This window comes from Chelon labrosus, assembly GCF_963514085.1.
Source record: "Chelon labrosus genome assembly, chromosome: 13".
Classification (NCBI taxonomy): Eukaryota; Metazoa; Chordata; class Actinopteri; order Mugiliformes; family Mugilidae; genus Chelon; species Chelon labrosus.
Window position 1 is genome coordinate 24,612,663 of NC_140346.1, and position 18,667 is coordinate 24,631,329.

Here is an 18,667-nt window from a genome sequence, read left to right on the forward strand (position 1 = left end):
CCTAATAATAATTTCATCTTTTTATCTTCCGTTCTTTTCTGTGTATAGTTTGGGGATCCGACTGCACAAAACCACCGCACACACTCACAGCCCTGTATCCCCTCATATCTCTCATAGTAGTCAGAGTCAGTAAGGCCTTGTGGCAAACCAAGCCCCTCTATCACAGCACAGCATGAATTGGTGTTTGCTCTCGAAGCCCCACTTCTTCCTGACACTTTTATCAGTCACTGACACTCTAAAGGCCCACATCTTTGCCGCTGGTTTGATCTTGATCATTCTTGGTTCCCCAGATTCTTTCCATCTTCTTGTCGTTTTCCTCTTCTTCCCGCTTTTACACAATCTCTCATCTCAACCTCATCATCTCCACCTTCTTCTCTTATTTCATCTGCTCTTCATCCCTACACGCTTTTCCGCCTCTAATCTCACGCTGCCCTTAAGCCTTTCCTTTCTGGGCACTGGTCTTTCACTTATTTCCTGTGCTTTATGTTGAGCCTAGGTCTCATGTCCTTTCCACTGCGCTGACTTCCCCCATCTCTATCCTTTTCCCATTTATGCATGTCCCATATTTTCTTATGCATCACTCAATTTTTTTTCCTTTGCAAAGCTCTATACTCCTTTCTACCTTCCAGCATATGTATAAACATTACTTCATCTCCCAGGTTCCCCTGTAAACATGCCCAGTCTCCTGCAACTCCTCTGCAATCACTGTAAACAGGCTCAGTGCAGCGTGAAATCAGAAATGCACCTGTTCAGCCACTTAGAAATGGGAAAGCTGTCTGAACTCATTCTTATGATGTGTTCTTTATTGTCCAAGGGCTTAGTTTTTAAAATTACCTTTCCCACTTTTTTTTTTTTTGCCTAAACAAAAAAGGTTAGTCTAGATTCTTTACAGCTGCTGTGTAGCTTTTCTTCAATAATTCTGCTTTATTATACATTATTAGGTTCTTTGGTGCTTGTGATCACCTGTATACAAGCCGTGATATATTTGGGAAATCCATTGTGCACGGTACTACATTGCAGTTTATTAAAACAACCATTCTTATGACACAATCCAGTGGGAACAGTTATTTACTAATTTGTCCTTGACCCTATTTAACATCGTAGACATCATCGAGTTCATTATAAATATACATTGTCCAGCAAGTTATTGTGCATAATTTGCATGAGGCATGCCAAATTTAATGGTAAGGTTGACTCTTGGAGCTTAATGCATTTCATGAGGGCACAAGCAAGAAAGGTTGTTATAGGTAACTTAATAAGTTTTGTCACATGGCTTTAGGCTGTTGTCATGATTGATAACAGCCAGTGAATCTCTTCATCGATTGGCTACGCTTTCCATGGATATCTGTCCAGAAGTGTTTTAACTGTGCGTGGCCTTTTAGCCTGCCAGATATCAAACTGGCCGGGTGCAACCGCATGGCTACTGACAGGATCACGCCCGCATGTGGAAACTACTATAACAGCCTTCACTGCAGCCGCTGGTCGACTGGAGAAGCTTACTCTGCTAACACCCAGACAAGGGTAAAACACCAAGGGCAGAACAAGCCATTTTATATCACCGCAGCCAATCAGTTGTTTACCCTCAAGGGAAGTTTCACTAAGCAGATTCTTTATATAGTAGCTTAAACCAAGAGGGACATTGCCTAGTTTAGAGGCCACTATTTGGACCTTTCTCCTTACCTGTAATTTGGAAAAGGTGCATTGTGTGTGAGGATGCGACCTTGTCTCAGGGGCCTGCCGGTGACCAGGTGCTAATTGGCTCTTAGAGAGAAGTGACAAGAGCTACATAAGTCCAGTGCAGGTGCAGGCATGCTGTTGTCACCATGCAGCAGTTAGAGATGATGACATTGGCAAAGTGCAGCCTGTTTACGGAGACACACTCAGGTCAGACCAGAGGCGCAGGCCCTTTAATGCAACAGTGGACGGGATTGCATTGCAGGGCTTTTAGACTGATGTTAGAGTGGACAGCCTTCGTCTAAGGGATCAATAAAGAAGTGGTGGCTGCAGCGCAAATCTCTCTCTCTTACATATAAATGTGAGCACAGACGCAATGCATTACATGCACATAGGGGTGAAATAGCCACGCCTGAAATGTGCTTTTTTGCCTTCTTGAAATAAGATATTGAGATTCTAATACTAACAAGATGTGGTTTAAACATTGTTTTCAATAATTCTACTGTGTCTGTTTGTGCCTGAAAGATAATACTGAACAGCTTTCATTGATTTAAAACATGAATCTGTTATTGTTGGAGCTCTTATAACAACACTCAAATAGATAATGCAAAATATTTAATTACAACAAATTGTGGCATCGTTTAATCCTCAACACGGAACTAAAAACATGTATTAATAATGGGAATTTTCACTGGATTTATTTCAAGAAATATGTAATTCATCTTCAAAGTATGTGAATCAATTTATCCTCTCTGACACTGAACATGTCTGTGTTCCAGTTTTGACTTGGTGACCAATGGGGGCATAGCCATAGCCCTGCACTTTGAGCGCGCTCCATTCATCACCCAGGAGCACACTCTCTGGTTGCCATGGGGACGTTTCTTTGTCATGGATACCATCGTCATGCGGCATGAGGAGAATGACATCCCAAGCTGTGACCTCAGCAGCTTCAACAGGCCCGTCCCTGTGGTGTCCCCAGCTCCGCTCACCGCATTTGCCGGCTCCTGCGCTGAAAGGGGCACCGTCGTGCCTGAAATCCAGGTAATACTCCAAATGCCCCAACCCTCTTCACTGCCCTGCAGGTTTTTAATCTGTGTGGGACTCTCCCGCAAATGATTCATGCCAAACAGCTGGGAAACACTCTGAAATCACTTCATCAAGTGCTGGTAATTGTGGTTGATGGCAGGCTGGGATTGTGTCTTTCTAGTGTAATTGGTGTGTAGAATTTGGGCAATTTACATGTGTTACACTGTCCCACTGCAAAGTTATTACCCAAATGAGTCTGGAAATTGGGTGAGTTGTAGTCTCCAAGGTTAAGCACACGAGTACAACTGGAAAGGCTTTGTCTTATTGGTGCTTGTACATCACACTTGGGCGCCTGTGTGCAACCGAATGTGTTGCTACTGCAGGCATCTCGGTGCCCTTCTCTCATCTCTCTGTCACCTAATTCACGTCATGAGATTGATGACACATCAGCAAATATAGTATGCAGTTCAGTCTGTTTATAGCAGCAGTCTTGCCTTTGCTGTTCCTTGAGTGCTAAGAGCACTACACAAGGACCTCATCCCAAGGCTGCACATTTAAAGATAAATTTATGATAAGTGGCATGTCGCCGTACTAATATGGATTTGAGTAGTTGTTTTAATTGTTAGATCACTCTGTTTTGTACTGCGGGGACAGGTGACAAGAGGTGATTTAATAGCACTATTGTCGACCTTTGATCCGAGTACTGACCGACTGTTGTATCATCTAGAGGTTACAGGTCTGACCTCAGTGGAAATTTCCTAAGGCAACACTCTCTCTTACTAAACCAACTTTATTACTCCATATAGTATTGGATTGTGCCTTCTATGAGCCCAAGGGCACCATTGTGATGCCATTGCCATATGGATTCCAGAGGAGAAGACTGTTGTCCTAATGAAGGAGTAGCTATTATTAAATCAATTATGAAAAATACTCTTTGGAGTTCGTAATGAAGAAATCCTTCGTCGGATCACATGTAACACGAGCATAATGGTCCTCTAATTAGTCTTTGAAGTCTTCCCTTGGGTCTATATGTTTGGTTGGAGGCAAGACTACAAAAAATATGTGAAAAAGGCTGCAGTGGCTACTCACCAACTCACTGACAAATTGATTATCTGTGAAATTACAACGTACAGAGGCATGCTATAAATCCTACCTTAACCACTTAAGAAAATAGATTTCTAACTCGTCAATTACTGTTAGGATTTATGTTTTTCTCTCAATAATAAGCTTTTTGTTTTTTGTCTGTAGTCTCTGCAGGAGGAGGTACCCATACCAGGGACAGATATGAAACTCGGCTATTTAAGCAGCAGGACCCCAGGTTACAAGTCGATACTGAGGGTGACTCTCACCCACTCCACAATCCCTTTCAACTTGATGAAGGTCCACCTCATGGTGGCTGTGGAAGGCAGACTGTTCAGAAAGTGGTTCCCTGCAGCCCCTAACCTCTCCTACGACTTTGTGTGGGACAAGACTGATGTGTACAGCCAGAAGGTCTATGGCTTGTCTGAAGCTTTTGGTAAGTGGTGCAGTATATATAACATATAATGCATAATTTTGCTTCTTTGATCCAGACTGATAGTACTACTGATAGTTTCATCTTTGCTGTTTTCTCATAGTTTCCGTAGGTTTTGAGTATGAGTCATGCCCGGACCTTATTCTGTGGGAGAAGAGGACTGCTGTTCTCCAGGGCTATGAAACCACTGCCTCCAAACTGGGAGGATGGACTGTAGACAAGCATCATGCTTTAAATATCCAGAGTGGTGAGTCAACAAATATTCCCTTTCCAAATTCCTATTCTCAGCCACTTGTTCATTAAAACGCCTCTTTAAAGAATATTTCAAATAACACAACATACATTCATTTTAGCACAAACTAATTATCTATGTGTGCCAGTGCTGTTGGCAGCATATGTGAAGTTTTTGCGCTTTTGGTTACTGGGAAAAAAGAAACCAGCGATATGCACAACACTATCGTACCTTAAAATAAAGAAGATTACAAATTTAAAAACAACGACTTAACTATTTTACATTAGACACGAACATCTCATCTGTATTGGAATATAATTAGAACTCAATAACAGATTTTATGAAACATTTTTTTTGTGCTTAGGCTGTAAATCATTCTGATTGTGCCAAAATGTATAGCTAAGTGCCATATGTCCACACTCAGATGATGCTTTTAATGTAACACTAAACTGTCCTGAGTATTTTGAGGCTTTTTCCATGCACCAGTGTCACGTGGCCTTAGATTGATCTGACTTTTTTATTACCGCCATCCATTTTTAGGTGAGGGGGGTCAATTTTCTTATTGCCAGCACATTACTCCTGAAAGGCAGCAGAAGGGATGACATTGGGCAGCACTTGTCACCAGCTTCACAGTCTGTTTGTGTTTGGAAAGGCTCATCAGGGGAGATGAGGCATACTCAGGAAAAATGCTCAGGAAGGTGGCACTTTGATCTGTCACGCTAAACCTGCTGAGTCAGAACGCGGTGTCCAGAGGATGGAAAGAGCTGCCACTTGCCCCTTCACCACCGGTACTGCCGGTCCCTCTACCCCACCCCCCTGCTTTGGCACCTCCACGTCTTATTCATGCCCAGCATTTTTAGAATCGTCCCTAATTTAATTGCTGTCAGGCCGCTACTCCCAGCAGCAGCAGTCCCTAAGATTAAATCACGTCCCGGGAAGGGGATGCTTGGCTGATCGTTTCTGATAGACCAAATGTTGTGCTGCTCAAAGAACTCGGGTCACCAAGTACCATGAGAAGCAGAAAAAACACCACAGACATGCAGATGCTACATTTCAAATATGATTAAATTGATTGAGCAGCAGGAACATCTTTACATTTGCATATTTGAACGTCTTCCAAGAGTAGACTGGCACCACTAATGTAAAAAACACAGTGTCTGGGCGTGTGCACGCATACTGTATATGAACCCTTGCACGTGAGCTATACTTGCGCCCGTGTGGTAATTTTCCAGCTCCAAGAGATTCCACTTGTGCCAGGGGGTTCTTGGTCCCTATTTTGGCGTGAAATTGCGCCTGTGTTTTCATCCGCTAAGACGACCTCTTATTGGAAACACAAGCACACAGAGCAATTTTCATGGCTCCGGTTATTATACACACAAACCCATTTAAAGCTACATCAGATTTTTTTATCTTTACTTTCTGGTAAATCTTTAATATGATGTACATTTTAAACAGCATTAAGCCGTCGTGAACCACTTACAGGCAGGAATTCTGCAGATTTAAGGGCTAGTTTGAGCTAACTGAGTTCTCATTGGTAACATGTTAGCATCTACTTACCCGTCCATTAGAAACATCCCATTTTAATCATTTTGCTTGCCACTTGATAAGTGCACTACACATAATTGCGTACACATACAGAAGAAGTGTGGGTATATCAATCAGTTAATTAAATCTTATGACACGGAATTTGCCAATATATTTCTGTAATGACCTTTGTGCTTTTTAGCATAGCTGACTGTAAATCTATTCTCTTGTTCAAATGTTACTGCAAGTGTGGATCACAGCATCAGGATATGTTTCTCAAACCGATTTTTTGATTAACTGTGAGTAATTTGGTGATAATGCACAATAAACAATTAGCAGGGATGGAGTTAATATATTTGCACATGAATATCTAAAGTAAATATAACTAACTGGCTGCAGCCTCTGTTATATATTGTGTAGTAACCGGAGCATTCCCCTGGCCTCTTTCGAAATTCACATTTTATCCAAATTGCAAACATTTGCCGCGCCATTTTGTACTCTGCTCAACCTAAACAAGTTGCAGGTGTGACTTGTTTCTTTCCTGTGTCCTCATCAGGTATTCTTCACATGGGCAATGGGGAGAACGTCTTCATCTCCCAGCAGCCCCCTGTAATCGGCAGTGTGATGGGGAACGGGCGCAGGCGTAGCATTTCCTGCCCCAGCTGTAATGGCCTCGCTGACGGAAACAAGTTGATGGCCCCGGTGGCTCTCGCCTGTGGCTCAGATGGAAGTCTGTACGTGGGCGACTTCAACTATGTGAGGAGGATTTTCACCACAGGGAATGTCACCAGCGTCCTGGAGCTCAGGTAGCCCACTAACACTTACTCAAGACCGTGAGCTCAGATGGGCTTGCACACAGGTCATAAACCACTGAGGTCGATTGAGATAGACAGAAATGCCCCAAAGGCAAAGGATTGATGGTCCTGCCTCTCTCATCCACCTGTATCAGCTGGAGTACGGCCCTCATAGGGGCAGAAAAGGATGAGATGGGGTCTTAACAGAAGATGTCCCAGGAAAGATTCATTTCAATGTCAGCAAAGAGTGGTTTGAGTCGGTTAAGACAATCTAATGTTTTGTTGTGTTTCTCTTTTGATTAATTCTGCCCACTGCTTTTTAATTCTATCTACTAACTAACAACTAACATTTTCTCTCCTTTCTCTTCCTCTCATTTTTTGCTGCTTTTGGCAAACTTTGACAGAAATAAAGACTTCAGGCATAGGTAAGCCATACAGTGTACGCCTAAAAATGATAAAGAGGGGGTACAGTCCATACATTTAGTGTCAGATTGATCTCTTGAGTCCATTTCAGTTGCACACTCGTGAGCGTCCAGAAAATTTTATCTTAAAATATCGACTGTGTCATTTTCATCTTTGCAAAGCGGTAGATTTAATGTTTTGTTAACTGTGTCTCCTGAGCACGTTCGGCTCTTTGTTCACCACGGTGTGTTTGGATCTGTACGTGATTTCAAAGAGAAAATGCAGCTTATTGGTGACTCAGTGAGAGGCTTCGCTTTTCGTCGTGTTTGTCAGATTGTCCAGTTAATACTATTGCCACAACATGTGTAAAGTACTGAGTGCATCCACTCTAGTCTAATTTAATAGGGCTTTTATGTATGTAGCTGGGCGAGCCTACTAAAATGGCAAATCAGTATAGATTTTATCGGCGGCTTAAGATACAAGGACCTCATTTTCCGTGGCAGGAGGCGGCGAGGGAAATCTCTGTGTGCTGTCTTTAGATAGCGTGTCTCAGGCAAAGGGCTATTGATTGATTTTCTGATCACAGGGTCATGACTTTAGCTTGGAAACACGTAGTCAAAGTGAGGATGAAAAGCCTTGTGATGCTGGTCAGTGGCCTCTGTTTTCAAGACTCACTTCATTTACAAAACACTCAGAAAGCTCTTGAAGCGCTCTATTCCTGTCTCTGCATCTTTTCTCGGTCTTTATTTCTCAGATGTCTTCATGCGTGGCAGGGACGTTATTAACCTTTTACACACTAACTTACGCATTCCATACACACATGTGCTCACTTTGCCGGAGAAGGAGCAAAGAATCGTCAAAGCCCCGTCCCTTTGGTCTCAGTGCTCCAAACACATTTGCATACTAAGAAGGAGATTTATCCAGGAAAACACAGCATGTGTCTGTATAAAACGGGTGGCTGCCTCCTGTTCATGTGTGAGCTAGCGATAGGAGTGGGAGGTGGGTGATCTCGCCGCAATGTTCATTGACCCCCTACTAAGAATGTCCCCATCCGCTCCAGCCATTTCCATGACACCATGCCGCAAAATCCAATTATCTTCTACAAACTAGATGTTGTCAGTGAATATAGATGAATTATATGGCCATAGCTCAAGGTCAGGGAATAACACCTCGTAGTTTCAAACACTATGGGGGAGCAACACTGTTCTAAATGCAACTAGGAGCTGATAAGGTATCAGCTGATTGCACATGGTAGATAGAATGCAAAGTAGAATCCAGTTATTGAGATTTGTTACAGACCTACTCTAAGACAGACCATTTTTTTTTCTGAGCCAGCCAGCTGTACCTGGAATATACTGTAGACCAGTGTATCAGTCAACTTGGTCCGCGTGCTCATTGTGACATGTGTGCCTGAGGTTTGCTGCAACGGCCTGTCATCGCTGATTCACTGAAGGTCAATTGTCATTTAAAGTTATGTTCTGGAGCTGACAATTCTACAGACCCACTTGTCTTTCTTCTTGCTGTGTTTTTAAAAATGTAAGCTTTGGCACTGCCGCGCTGACCGTAAGCCCTAAAGGGACCCTACAAGGTTGAAATACTGTCTTAATCCACTTTGAATGACATCCTGCTGACAGGTTTTTCTGTAATGCTTATCAGGTCTGGCAGGACTGTTCTGTATCCTCCCCTGATCATTCTGCTCTGCGTTAAGGTGGTGATAACCTACACTCCTGAACCAATTACTTACTTAATTTGTTGTTGTTTTTTCTGGCCAACAGTCGGCTCATAATCATTTAGTCTAATTTAAAACTGAGAAAAGAGCTGCAACCAGCAAATATTTAGATTTCTTAAATAGATTTTCTGACAGCAATATAACTTACTAATAAAACTAAATTAGAAGTTAATCTCTCAGGTGGCACCTGTAGAGATAAAAAAGCTTTAAAGATCTTTAAAGATCCAAACAGCATTTAAGCCATGCACTGTATTCACAGAAGCAGCCTCTAAAGTCACTTTCAAATTAAGAGTCTTGTCTGGAGGCTGTAGTATCCAGAGGTGCAAAGCATAGTGTCATTGAACGTGGGTGTTTTTACTCACATGCTTTGATTTCCAGTAGAAGCACTTTTTTTTTTTTTTTTTTTTTGCAGATGTAGTCCGCTGTGGCATTTCATTTGTACTACTATGGATTCATCTACAGCGATCTCTCCCTGACTGGAGTATACCAGCAGATTGCATGAATCCTGCCGCAGCAGGATTGGTTATATTTGGTCCTTTTGTCTGTCTGTCTGTCAGGTCGGGCTGCCTCCTGTGGACATGAAGGGTTGCTTTGTTGACTTGGCTTGGAATTTAATAGGATATTTTTCTGTGCTGGAATATCTGCCTGATGGATGCATAATGTGTTTGGATTGCTGGTTCAGCTACGAATTTGTGCTTTTCAAAGAAAACGTCCCAAGGGAAATGTAAAATACACTTATTTGTATTTCTTCTACCAATAACAGAGCTACTGCTGTTGTACAGACGGTATAATATTGTTGCTTTTACAGGAATTTCTTGGGTCAGTGATAGGATAATAATGAGGATTACTGTCAAAGTATCAAGTTTATCATAATTACCTTCATTTCACTAATTCTGTATCTATGACAGTATTAACATAGCATCACTATTTTGAAAGAAACTGGAGCTCTTTATTTATAAATTTAGTAAATTTAGTATACTGTATGACTATAGCCATATGTTTGAGTGAGTGGCATTTCCAGTCTCTTTTGACAACAGGGATTTCTAACTAAGCTGACTGTATTGTAAGCTCCACCATTATGTCATGTCTAATCTCATTTTTTTTTTTGCCATGTTTAATCTCATTCTATTTTTTTTTTTTTTTTCCATGTCCTGGATTTAAACTGTAATTGTGCCCAATTGACTCTCTAAATGGCTTTTGAATCCATTTTAATTGTATTACACAATGTTTCTTATTGAAAGCACTGCAGCCCTTCCAGCTTTATTGACTTGAGCTTCTTCCTCTCTGTTCCCTTCCCTCAGCAACAGCCCCGCTCATAAGTACTACCTGGCCACCAGTCCCGTTAGCAGCGCTGTGTACCTTTCTGACACCAGCAGCAGGAAGGTGTTCAAGGTGAAATCTCTGAATGTTGTCAAAGACGTGGCCAAGAACCTGGAGCTGGTGGCAGGCACTGGTGACCAGTGTCTCCCATACGACGACACTCGCTGTGGGGATGGAGGAAAGGCCGTGGACGCTACTCTCACTAACCCCAGAGGTAATGCGTCGGTGATATCATAATAAATACAATATGCATAAAGCCCAGTGGGGCTTTTTGTTCTCTGGTAATCCCAGAGGCAAGATCAATGCAGCACATAATTTCACACGATCGATTCTCTTCTCTTACTCCCATCACTAGCTACATAGATGCAGCCAACCAGCTAGTTATTTTTAAACCAAATTTATTTTTTGCATCATGTGTTTCTGTGAATTTCCTGGGGTCTTCTTTTCACCGTGCTCCCATACTGGAATGATGCATTAGTCATTAGATCACATGCTTACTTTTTGTCCTCCACAGGGGTGACATTATGAGTCATATGTACTGAAATAACATTGTTCCTCTGAAATGTGCACATGTATGGTCCAGGTTTGCAGTGAAAACAGAGCAGTTTGCTTTGCCTACTGCATACTACGGAAGTACTGCAGAAGTAATAGAAAAATACAGAGATGTGCGTAGCTAAGATTAGTATTCTCAGATTAATTTGTTGTTTGACGCTGAGAGAAAGACACTGCATCGATGCAATTTTCATTGTAATTTAATCAATACTTACAGCACCCTTCATCTATTTTGATGTTTCTATTGTTCTCCGTTATTGATTAAAAAAATCAATCCTCGAATTACATTTCATTGTCCTGATTAGTCTTTAATTTTATTGTAGTGAATAGTCCTTAATTGAAATATAGATAGGCTCTGTTCTCACATTAAGTCAGATAAACAGAATAACCGATGGATATTTTGCTCTTCTGCTCACTGGGTGTCTCTTTTATCTGCAGGCATTACAGTGGATAAATACGGTGTAATCTTCTTTGTGGATGGGACCATGATTCGCAGGATTGATCAGAACGGTATCATCTCCACTCTTCTGGGCTTCAATGACCTGACCTCCGCCCGGCCTCTCAGCTGCGATGCTGTGATGGACATCTCTCAGGTATGGCCTCCCTGACCTGCGCAGCCGGCGTGTGTTTTCCTGTCTCTCAACCTACACCAGTCTCCTTGAATGACCCTGGTCTCCAGGTTGCTTACACCCCCATGTGAGCTTTTGTTTCTGTGGCTAACCTGGATCTGTCACCCTTGGTTTAGTTTTGGTTTAGATTAATAGGACTTTCTTAAGGGTTTAAGATTTGCAAAGGATAGTAAGGTAGCGGGGGACTGGGGATTACACAGACAGTTTTCAGACTTAATACTATTTTTCTGTGTCCAGTCCATGTCATCAGAGTTTGTGTATGGTCCAGTAAGTTAAGAATTCAGGAAAGCAACAATAAACATAGCTGTGCCAGCTTGGTGAATTGCACAGATTTAATTATTTTATGGTTAGTGAGCAAATGGAAATTCAAAAAGGAAAAGAAAATGAGCAGTTATAACTGGACTCTCTCCAAACTTGAGAAACCCACAGAATACAGAGCAGTGCTCAAACCAGAGGTGGCGCTGTGTGGTGGCCACACTTCCCCAAATGTAGAAGGCCGTTGACCTATAGCTGTAGGGGAATGACTAAGATGACCTATAACCTCGCTGGCTCTCGATACGTGCACACATGTTTGCTGATGCATGTGAACACATGGTCACATACACACACATGTACCAGACAGAACACATCCCCCAGGCAAGGGCACTGCACTGAGGTCACATCACTCTTCTGCTCAGTGACTTCCCTCTGGAGGTGACAAGACAGACTTTTTGCATACTGTAGCGTCCTTTGCGTGGCTGTTTTCTCGTCTTTGCCACATCTATCTACCACAGCGGTGATTTACAAACAATGATTGAAGATGGTAATTTTTTGTGTGTTGTCTAAATTATTTATAATTGTTTCAATTTTACTTGCATCAATAAGGCATTCCTGGGCTTAATTATAAGAATTGATTGATGTCTAAGCCCTGTTCCATGTGCATAAGCTAGTTTGTTCCTGGCCTCATCGAGTTATCCAGTATGACTAGCAAACAGGTCCTGAGGGGGCCTCAAATGCTCTTGGAGAGAAGCTTTCTGTGTGTCAAATGATGTATTCAGTGGTGGAAGCAGTGCCTCCAGCTGCCCATGTCCAGCCCCAGGGGAACTATCCTCCCCCTGTGACCTCTGCTTGCTGCTCCCTTAACTCCGTACACACAAGCGCCTATAGAAGCTCAGCATCCCAATGCCACAGCCATGAGGACACACGCAGAATGACTGCAGCTCCACCATGATGACAAATCACACAAGCATTGCCAGAGACACTCAGACAGTAAAAAGCATCCATTAAAAATTCATCCAGAGCACGTAGCTTCCTACTTCAAACACTCCCCAACCCCTCACTTAGAACTAGAGCTTCTCTGGAGAAGGCTCATTGGAGTGGTCATTACTTTTGCTGTACAACACCTGTTTCAGGCAAGAAATAATGTCAGATTTCTCTATCTCCTCTGATGAGGTCATTGTTATCTTGCCATGCCATCTGTGCAGTAAGCACACTGCTGGAAAATTCGCTCTTATTTAAGCGCAGAACTCTGTAACCTTTCTTTCTCTTAACTTTTTTTATTATCATGCAAAAGGACAAGAGTTTGACCCCATTCAAGAATATTTTAATTTGTTTACACCAAGGCCCCGGGTCCTTGCTGTTTCAGAAATGTGTTCCATTTTCTGTTTCAAAAATCTTCCTGCTGAGTTCAAACTTAAATTGAGGGAAACCATGTCTTAAAACAGGATCACTTGAACATATTTCAAGGGTGTTAGCAGCTTCAGAAAGCTTTATCAAGACTCTGACTGTGACATTCATTTCCAATCTGAGAGGAACTTCAAATAATGACATAATACTCTTCTTCAGGCAGGCATCATGCTGTTATAAGCAAAGAGTGAAGGGGGTTGTTAATGGAAAATCTCAATATAGTTCTAATACAAGTTCAAATACATTTAAAAATAGTTCGGTGTTTTGTGTTCATGCAAATCCACGGCATGCTTCCTCGGCTGACAAGCATATTTTAGTTTTTCTTCACTGGTGGCGGCTGTGTCAAGCAGGCACTATTGACAGCTGTATAAAGGGGAGGGTATGATCGGGTTACAGCATATGGGACAGCAGCTCGGAAAATATCCCCTCATCAGTCAGAGTGGCGTGAAAACCTCCTTACAGGCAGCTCCCCCGAGCCACTCCACACTCTGGCTCATGAAATATTTAACCACCAGTGTTGACAAGAAATAGGTTTTAAGAAATTGAAAGTCTCCCCTTCATTACCCAAGTAAATGCATTTTCTGCTCACTGAAAGGCGACATGTATCCACTGCCAGTCTCCTGTTTGTTGTATGTGGCCAAAAGATATATCCCATTATGTAAACCTCCTCCGTTTTGTGGGGGATGATGGGACATTTATGGGGATGCGAGCTGCGAGTGACGCTCGAATCTGTTTTTCAATCAAAGATGGACAAGTGCTGCTCTTGTAACGAGAGGCAGGGATTCGAGAATATGATCAGTTACAAGAGTGCTGAAGCATTCGAGTAATTATGTCAAGAATACAGCTCTAGATGAATTATATTGTCAGCATTAACTTCTGAACTAGAAGACGAAGAAAGTAAAAGGCATAATATGGTTGATAATCTTAAACCTGAAGGTTAGATGCTAACAGATTGTTTGTCTGTGCTCTATTTAATGTCCCATCTCATGTTTCAGGATCAGTGTGTTTTGTTCTTTGCAAAATAACGATAAGTTTATAATTTATTTTCACATTTCCATGAGGGATTTTGAGATTTTTTTTAAAAATTCTGAAATACATTTCCTGAGTGACTTTATTTTTTAACCACAGATAGTAGGTAGATGCCCACCCTCCTCTTTTTACTATGATGCATACAAGATGGTATATGCGTCAGTGTTTCAGTTTACATGCTCATGAGATTTAAGTTAAAACAATAAAGGATATATTCAATTTGCATTTTCAGGTCATAGTAACAAATGAGTCAGCCTCGGTAACTTAATTCTCATTTCCCAGTTGCAGGAAAAAGCATCCTAAACAATTCTGAAGCTGCTCTCATCTAAAAGGTTTCCTAAAATCTGATCCTGTCTTTGTGTTTCGGTCCAGATTTTAATCAGTCTCTTTTGTTGAAGCTCCAGGGCTTCTATTGAAATATGGCACTTCATATTATGTTTCTAAGAGATCCCACTGGGATCATAAGTGAGAGGGAGACCAGTAAAATTGGATGAAGCCAATCATTCCAATTTGTTAAAAGCCTGATACATTGTTAGTGGAACAATAAGTCATAATTTAGGAGGACAGAGACAGGCTGGGCTTTCATTTGGTAAGTGTGCTCCAGTTTCTTTTCAAGGACTCATGCAATCTCTTGTCATTACAAAATTAATAACCTAAAGCAAGGAAAAACATACTTGGCAGAGGTGAAGGATGCAGAAGCCTTGTCCTTAGGTGTCCATAGTTCTCATGATCAATTGCAGTGGGGCTTTTTTCAGTTAATCTGATCAGTTGAATGATCTCTCCTTGTTTTGCCCTTCCTCAACACTATTCTTATCACCCTCTATCTTAAAAATCATGTTTTTTGTGTATCCCGTTTTAACAGTACACTTCTTATCAGATAATAAATTGCTTTTAAAAAATAAATAAAAAAAGCTTTTTCCTTCTAGCTCAAGCCATGAGATAGCCCTCCTCTTTTACAGCAACCAATCCTTTTATAAGCAGTTTTGAATGATTCTTCTCTCCAGGAGCTGCTTCTACTGATAAATAGAAAACTATGTGGATCAATAAGAACATGCTCTTTTTTTTGTCACCTTAAGCTTTTATTTTTTGTTTGTTTTTATTCTCTTAGGTTCGTCTTGAATGGCCCACAGACCTGGCAGTGAGTCCCATGGACAACTCCCTCTTTGTCCTGGACAACAATGTAGTGCTCCAGATCTCTGAAAACCACCAGGTCCGCATTGTTGCGGGCCGCCCCATGCACTGTCAGGTGCCTGGGATTGACCATTTCTTGATGAGCAAAGTGGCCATCCATGCCACTCTGGAGTCAGCTAACGCCTTAGCCGTGTCTCACAATGGCGTTTTGTACATCGCTGAGTCAGATGAAAAGAAAATAAACAGAGTACGACAGGTGTCCACCAATGGAGAGATCTCCCTGGTTGCAGGGGCGCCAAGTGGCTGTGACTGCAAGAATGATGCCAACTGTGATTGTTACTCTGGAGATGAAGGCTATGCCAAGGATGCTAAGCTGAATGCACCCGCTTCCCTGGCAGTTTGTCCAGATGGAGAGCTTTACATTGCAGATCTGGGCAACATTCGCATCCGCTACGTGCGCAAAAACAAGCCCTATCTGAATCCCCTCAGCATGTATGAGGTGTCCTCTCCCATTAATGACGAACTCTATCTCTTTGATTCCAATGGCAGTCATATTTACACACAAAGTCTGACTACAGGAGACCACCTCTACAACCTGACCTACACCGGAGCAGGAGATCTAAGTAGCATTACTGATAAGAACAAAAACACAGTGCTCATCCGACGGGACACAACAGGCATGCCTCTGTGGCTGATGGTCCCCGATGGACAGACCTTCTGGTTCACCATTGGCACGAACAACGCGCTTAAAACTGTTGCTGCCCAGGGTCAAGAACTTGCTTTAATGACCTACCACGGAAGTTCGGGACTTCTAGCAACTAAGACTGATGAAAATGGATGGACAACCTTCTTTGAGTAAGTAACATTAAGAAAAAAAATCACTGTTAAACATGTCTGGGTCCCAGTAGAGCTAATTACCACTTTGCCCCAAAGAGCAACTTAAAGATCAGTTTAATCTTAACATATATTTGAAATATCTGATCTAAAGGCACTGATTTGTTTTTTTCACTGAATGCTGATGTGGAGTGCAGCAGCTCTTTGGCATCTAAGTTTAGTATTTTTGGCATATGAGCCACCTTCTTATGCTTGGATGTCTGTGTCACTCAGAATACAAGACCTGTGGAGCCATGGTTGTAATCCTGTTTGCTGTTATCATACCAAATAGGATTACTGGATGATATGTTACTCATCTGCACCCCTGCTTGCAGTGACAAGACAGCAGACCGTCGTTTTTTGGTGTCGTTGGGCACAAAAACAACATATAGGACTGTATATCTGCTGGAAAGTGAATTTGGCCCGTAGGCCTGCAGAGGCCCGGCAGTGTAAGCATAATAGAATAGCCAGAGGTTGTCATTGATTGAGGCGAACCACACATTATGAGGGAACAATTGCAAACACTCCCACACGCTGCAGCATCCGAGCTTAGGATTTCATGTTCTTCTGACTCGCATAAAGCAATCTGTCCCTTAGCTTAATACGATGTACCAGGGGATACCGTGCTAACTGGATGTCATTCCAAAAAGAGTGATTAAGCAGATTGGCTGGTCAGACATCTGTTACACCTCGCTGGAGGAATATAACTCTGACACGTAATCAGATGCTGTGTTTAATATGAGCAGACATTTATCACCTGTGTTTGATTTGGTTGTCATCCGAGATGGTTGGACAGAAAAAAAAAAAAAAGAAAAAAGGAAACGATGCAGTGAAAACGGCACCGATGCAGCCACGCATGGGCATTTCTCAAGGTAGAGTGAAGTGCCTACGGTCTCAGCAAATTCAGTGGGTGGTTGGAATGCTCAACTATTTCTCTTTGACTTTCTCTAAAATGGCTGCTGTTATTATTAGGTCTGAGCATGTTCCTTCCTATTACGTAAAGAAAATAAGGTGATTATATATTGCAGAGGGCATTTTAAAGATGAAATTCAAACAACGTATGTTCAGGTTACACTGAACTCCTCACAAGTCTTGCAGCATTCCTGTAGATGTTAAATGACTCATATATTCTTAAATAACACTGTGAATTTCAAAAATTTCCCCTTGAGTGATTATTAAATTATAATATTAATTATGATTATTATCACAATAAAGTCGAATTGGATTGTTTGTTCAATATACTAATTCATTATCAGCTTGAGTGACCATGTATGCAAATTAAAAATCATAACAAAACAAAAACAATCTGATTTATGTGCAATGTAATGAACTGTTCGACAGTTAATTGCATCCAACAAAACTTAATTAATGTTGCCTTTAACTACATTAAACGTTTAAAGATATGTGATTGTATTCTTATGAAAGTACACTGAAAGTTGTCACCAACACCCAGATAAGTATTAGTTCATTAATGAAAAAGTTGCAGCATATACAGTATATGATTCATCATGAACTTTATTTTAAATAATAAAACTACATTTTTCCAAATATATTTAACCATTTAGAAATATTTACTCCATTTCCCGTTTTTCTCTTTCAAATTAAGCAATGACTTCACATTTACCTACAAGCAAATCGCTTCTACCGTGTTTCATTTAGACCCAATAAAGAGCGTTTGTTTGTCTTGCATTAATTAGCTTTGAAGGTCACTCCACCACCCGAGGGTCAAAACTATAATTTGCTACCAACACGCCATCAATTTATCTCTGCCCAACAAAGTGCACAGCTAAACATTTTCCCCATATTAATTCATACGACCCGTGGTCTATATATCACGACTGGTTTAAACGAATGCAGAAACAACAACAACAACAACAGAAAGGATTGACTAGATAACAGAAGACATATGCTGCACTGTCTTTCCTTTGTAACCCTTGGCAACCCCATTTGCTCTGACATTTACTGTATACGCAGATGCTCTGCTGACCCCCTAATGTTTTTGTTGTAATGATAAGTGCTTATGCTTAAGGGTTACTGTAAATCCATTAAATCATGTTGAATTCAAAAAGACACCTAATTATTCTCTTATCCTCCATTTAACAATGTGATAATAATTCTATTTAGCAACAAATGTGCTTTAGCCAGTGGGCTCAAGCAAATGTGGAATAAGTACATCATCATCCGTCGCATGTGTTAGGAAAAATCAGGCGGCGGGAGAAAAGGAAAATAAGAGAGTCCTGCATAAAACTGAAGTAAGGTACGCTGGAGGTGATGCTAATGTGAAGTGTTCGGCCTATTGTTGGATCCCAGCGTGAAAGGTCATAGAGCTAGCATGTGACACATAGGTGATGCGATTTGAATGGACTTGTGGTCAACCAGGGGGAAAACGCTTCTCTCCTTCTGCTGAACACCCTGCCCCTGCATGCCCCTCTTGTCCAGAGAAAGCAAGCTAATAGGCAGCTGAGCTGAAGCAGGCCAGAGCCATTAGAGCTCAGCGGTGATGCTCAAGGAATGGAACTAGCTTAAGGCCCTAATTGAGCCAGAGAGAGCTTGGGTCACTGATCAAGCTGGGGC

At 41.6% G+C, this 18,667-nt stretch overlaps 1 protein-coding gene across 2 annotated transcripts in view; it reads left to right on the plus strand.

The window, feature by feature from the left end:
• Window positions 1-18,667, plus strand: part of tenm4 (teneurin transmembrane protein 4) — a gene marked incomplete at its 5' end in the record, with an annotated part of 105,299 nt that overhangs the window by 68,336 nt on the left and 18,296 nt on the right. The window contains 8 exons of one of the 2 annotated variants that reach the window (XM_084558990.1): window positions 2,454-2,715; window positions 3,949-4,216; window positions 4,317-4,460; window positions 6,526-6,775; window positions 7,168-7,188; window positions 10,196-10,428; window positions 11,205-11,359; window positions 15,198-16,075. In XM_084558990.1, the coding sequence (XP_084415116.1) occupies window positions 2,454-2,715; window positions 3,949-4,216; window positions 4,317-4,460; window positions 6,526-6,775; window positions 7,168-7,188; window positions 10,196-10,428; window positions 11,205-11,359; window positions 15,198-16,075 (2,211 nt within the window). The remainder of the gene's footprint in view (window positions 1-2,453; window positions 2,716-3,948; window positions 4,217-4,316; window positions 4,461-6,525; window positions 6,776-7,167; window positions 7,189-10,195; window positions 10,429-11,204; window positions 11,360-15,197; window positions 16,076-18,667) is intronic. The other variant, XM_084558989.1, reaches the window with a different exon arrangement.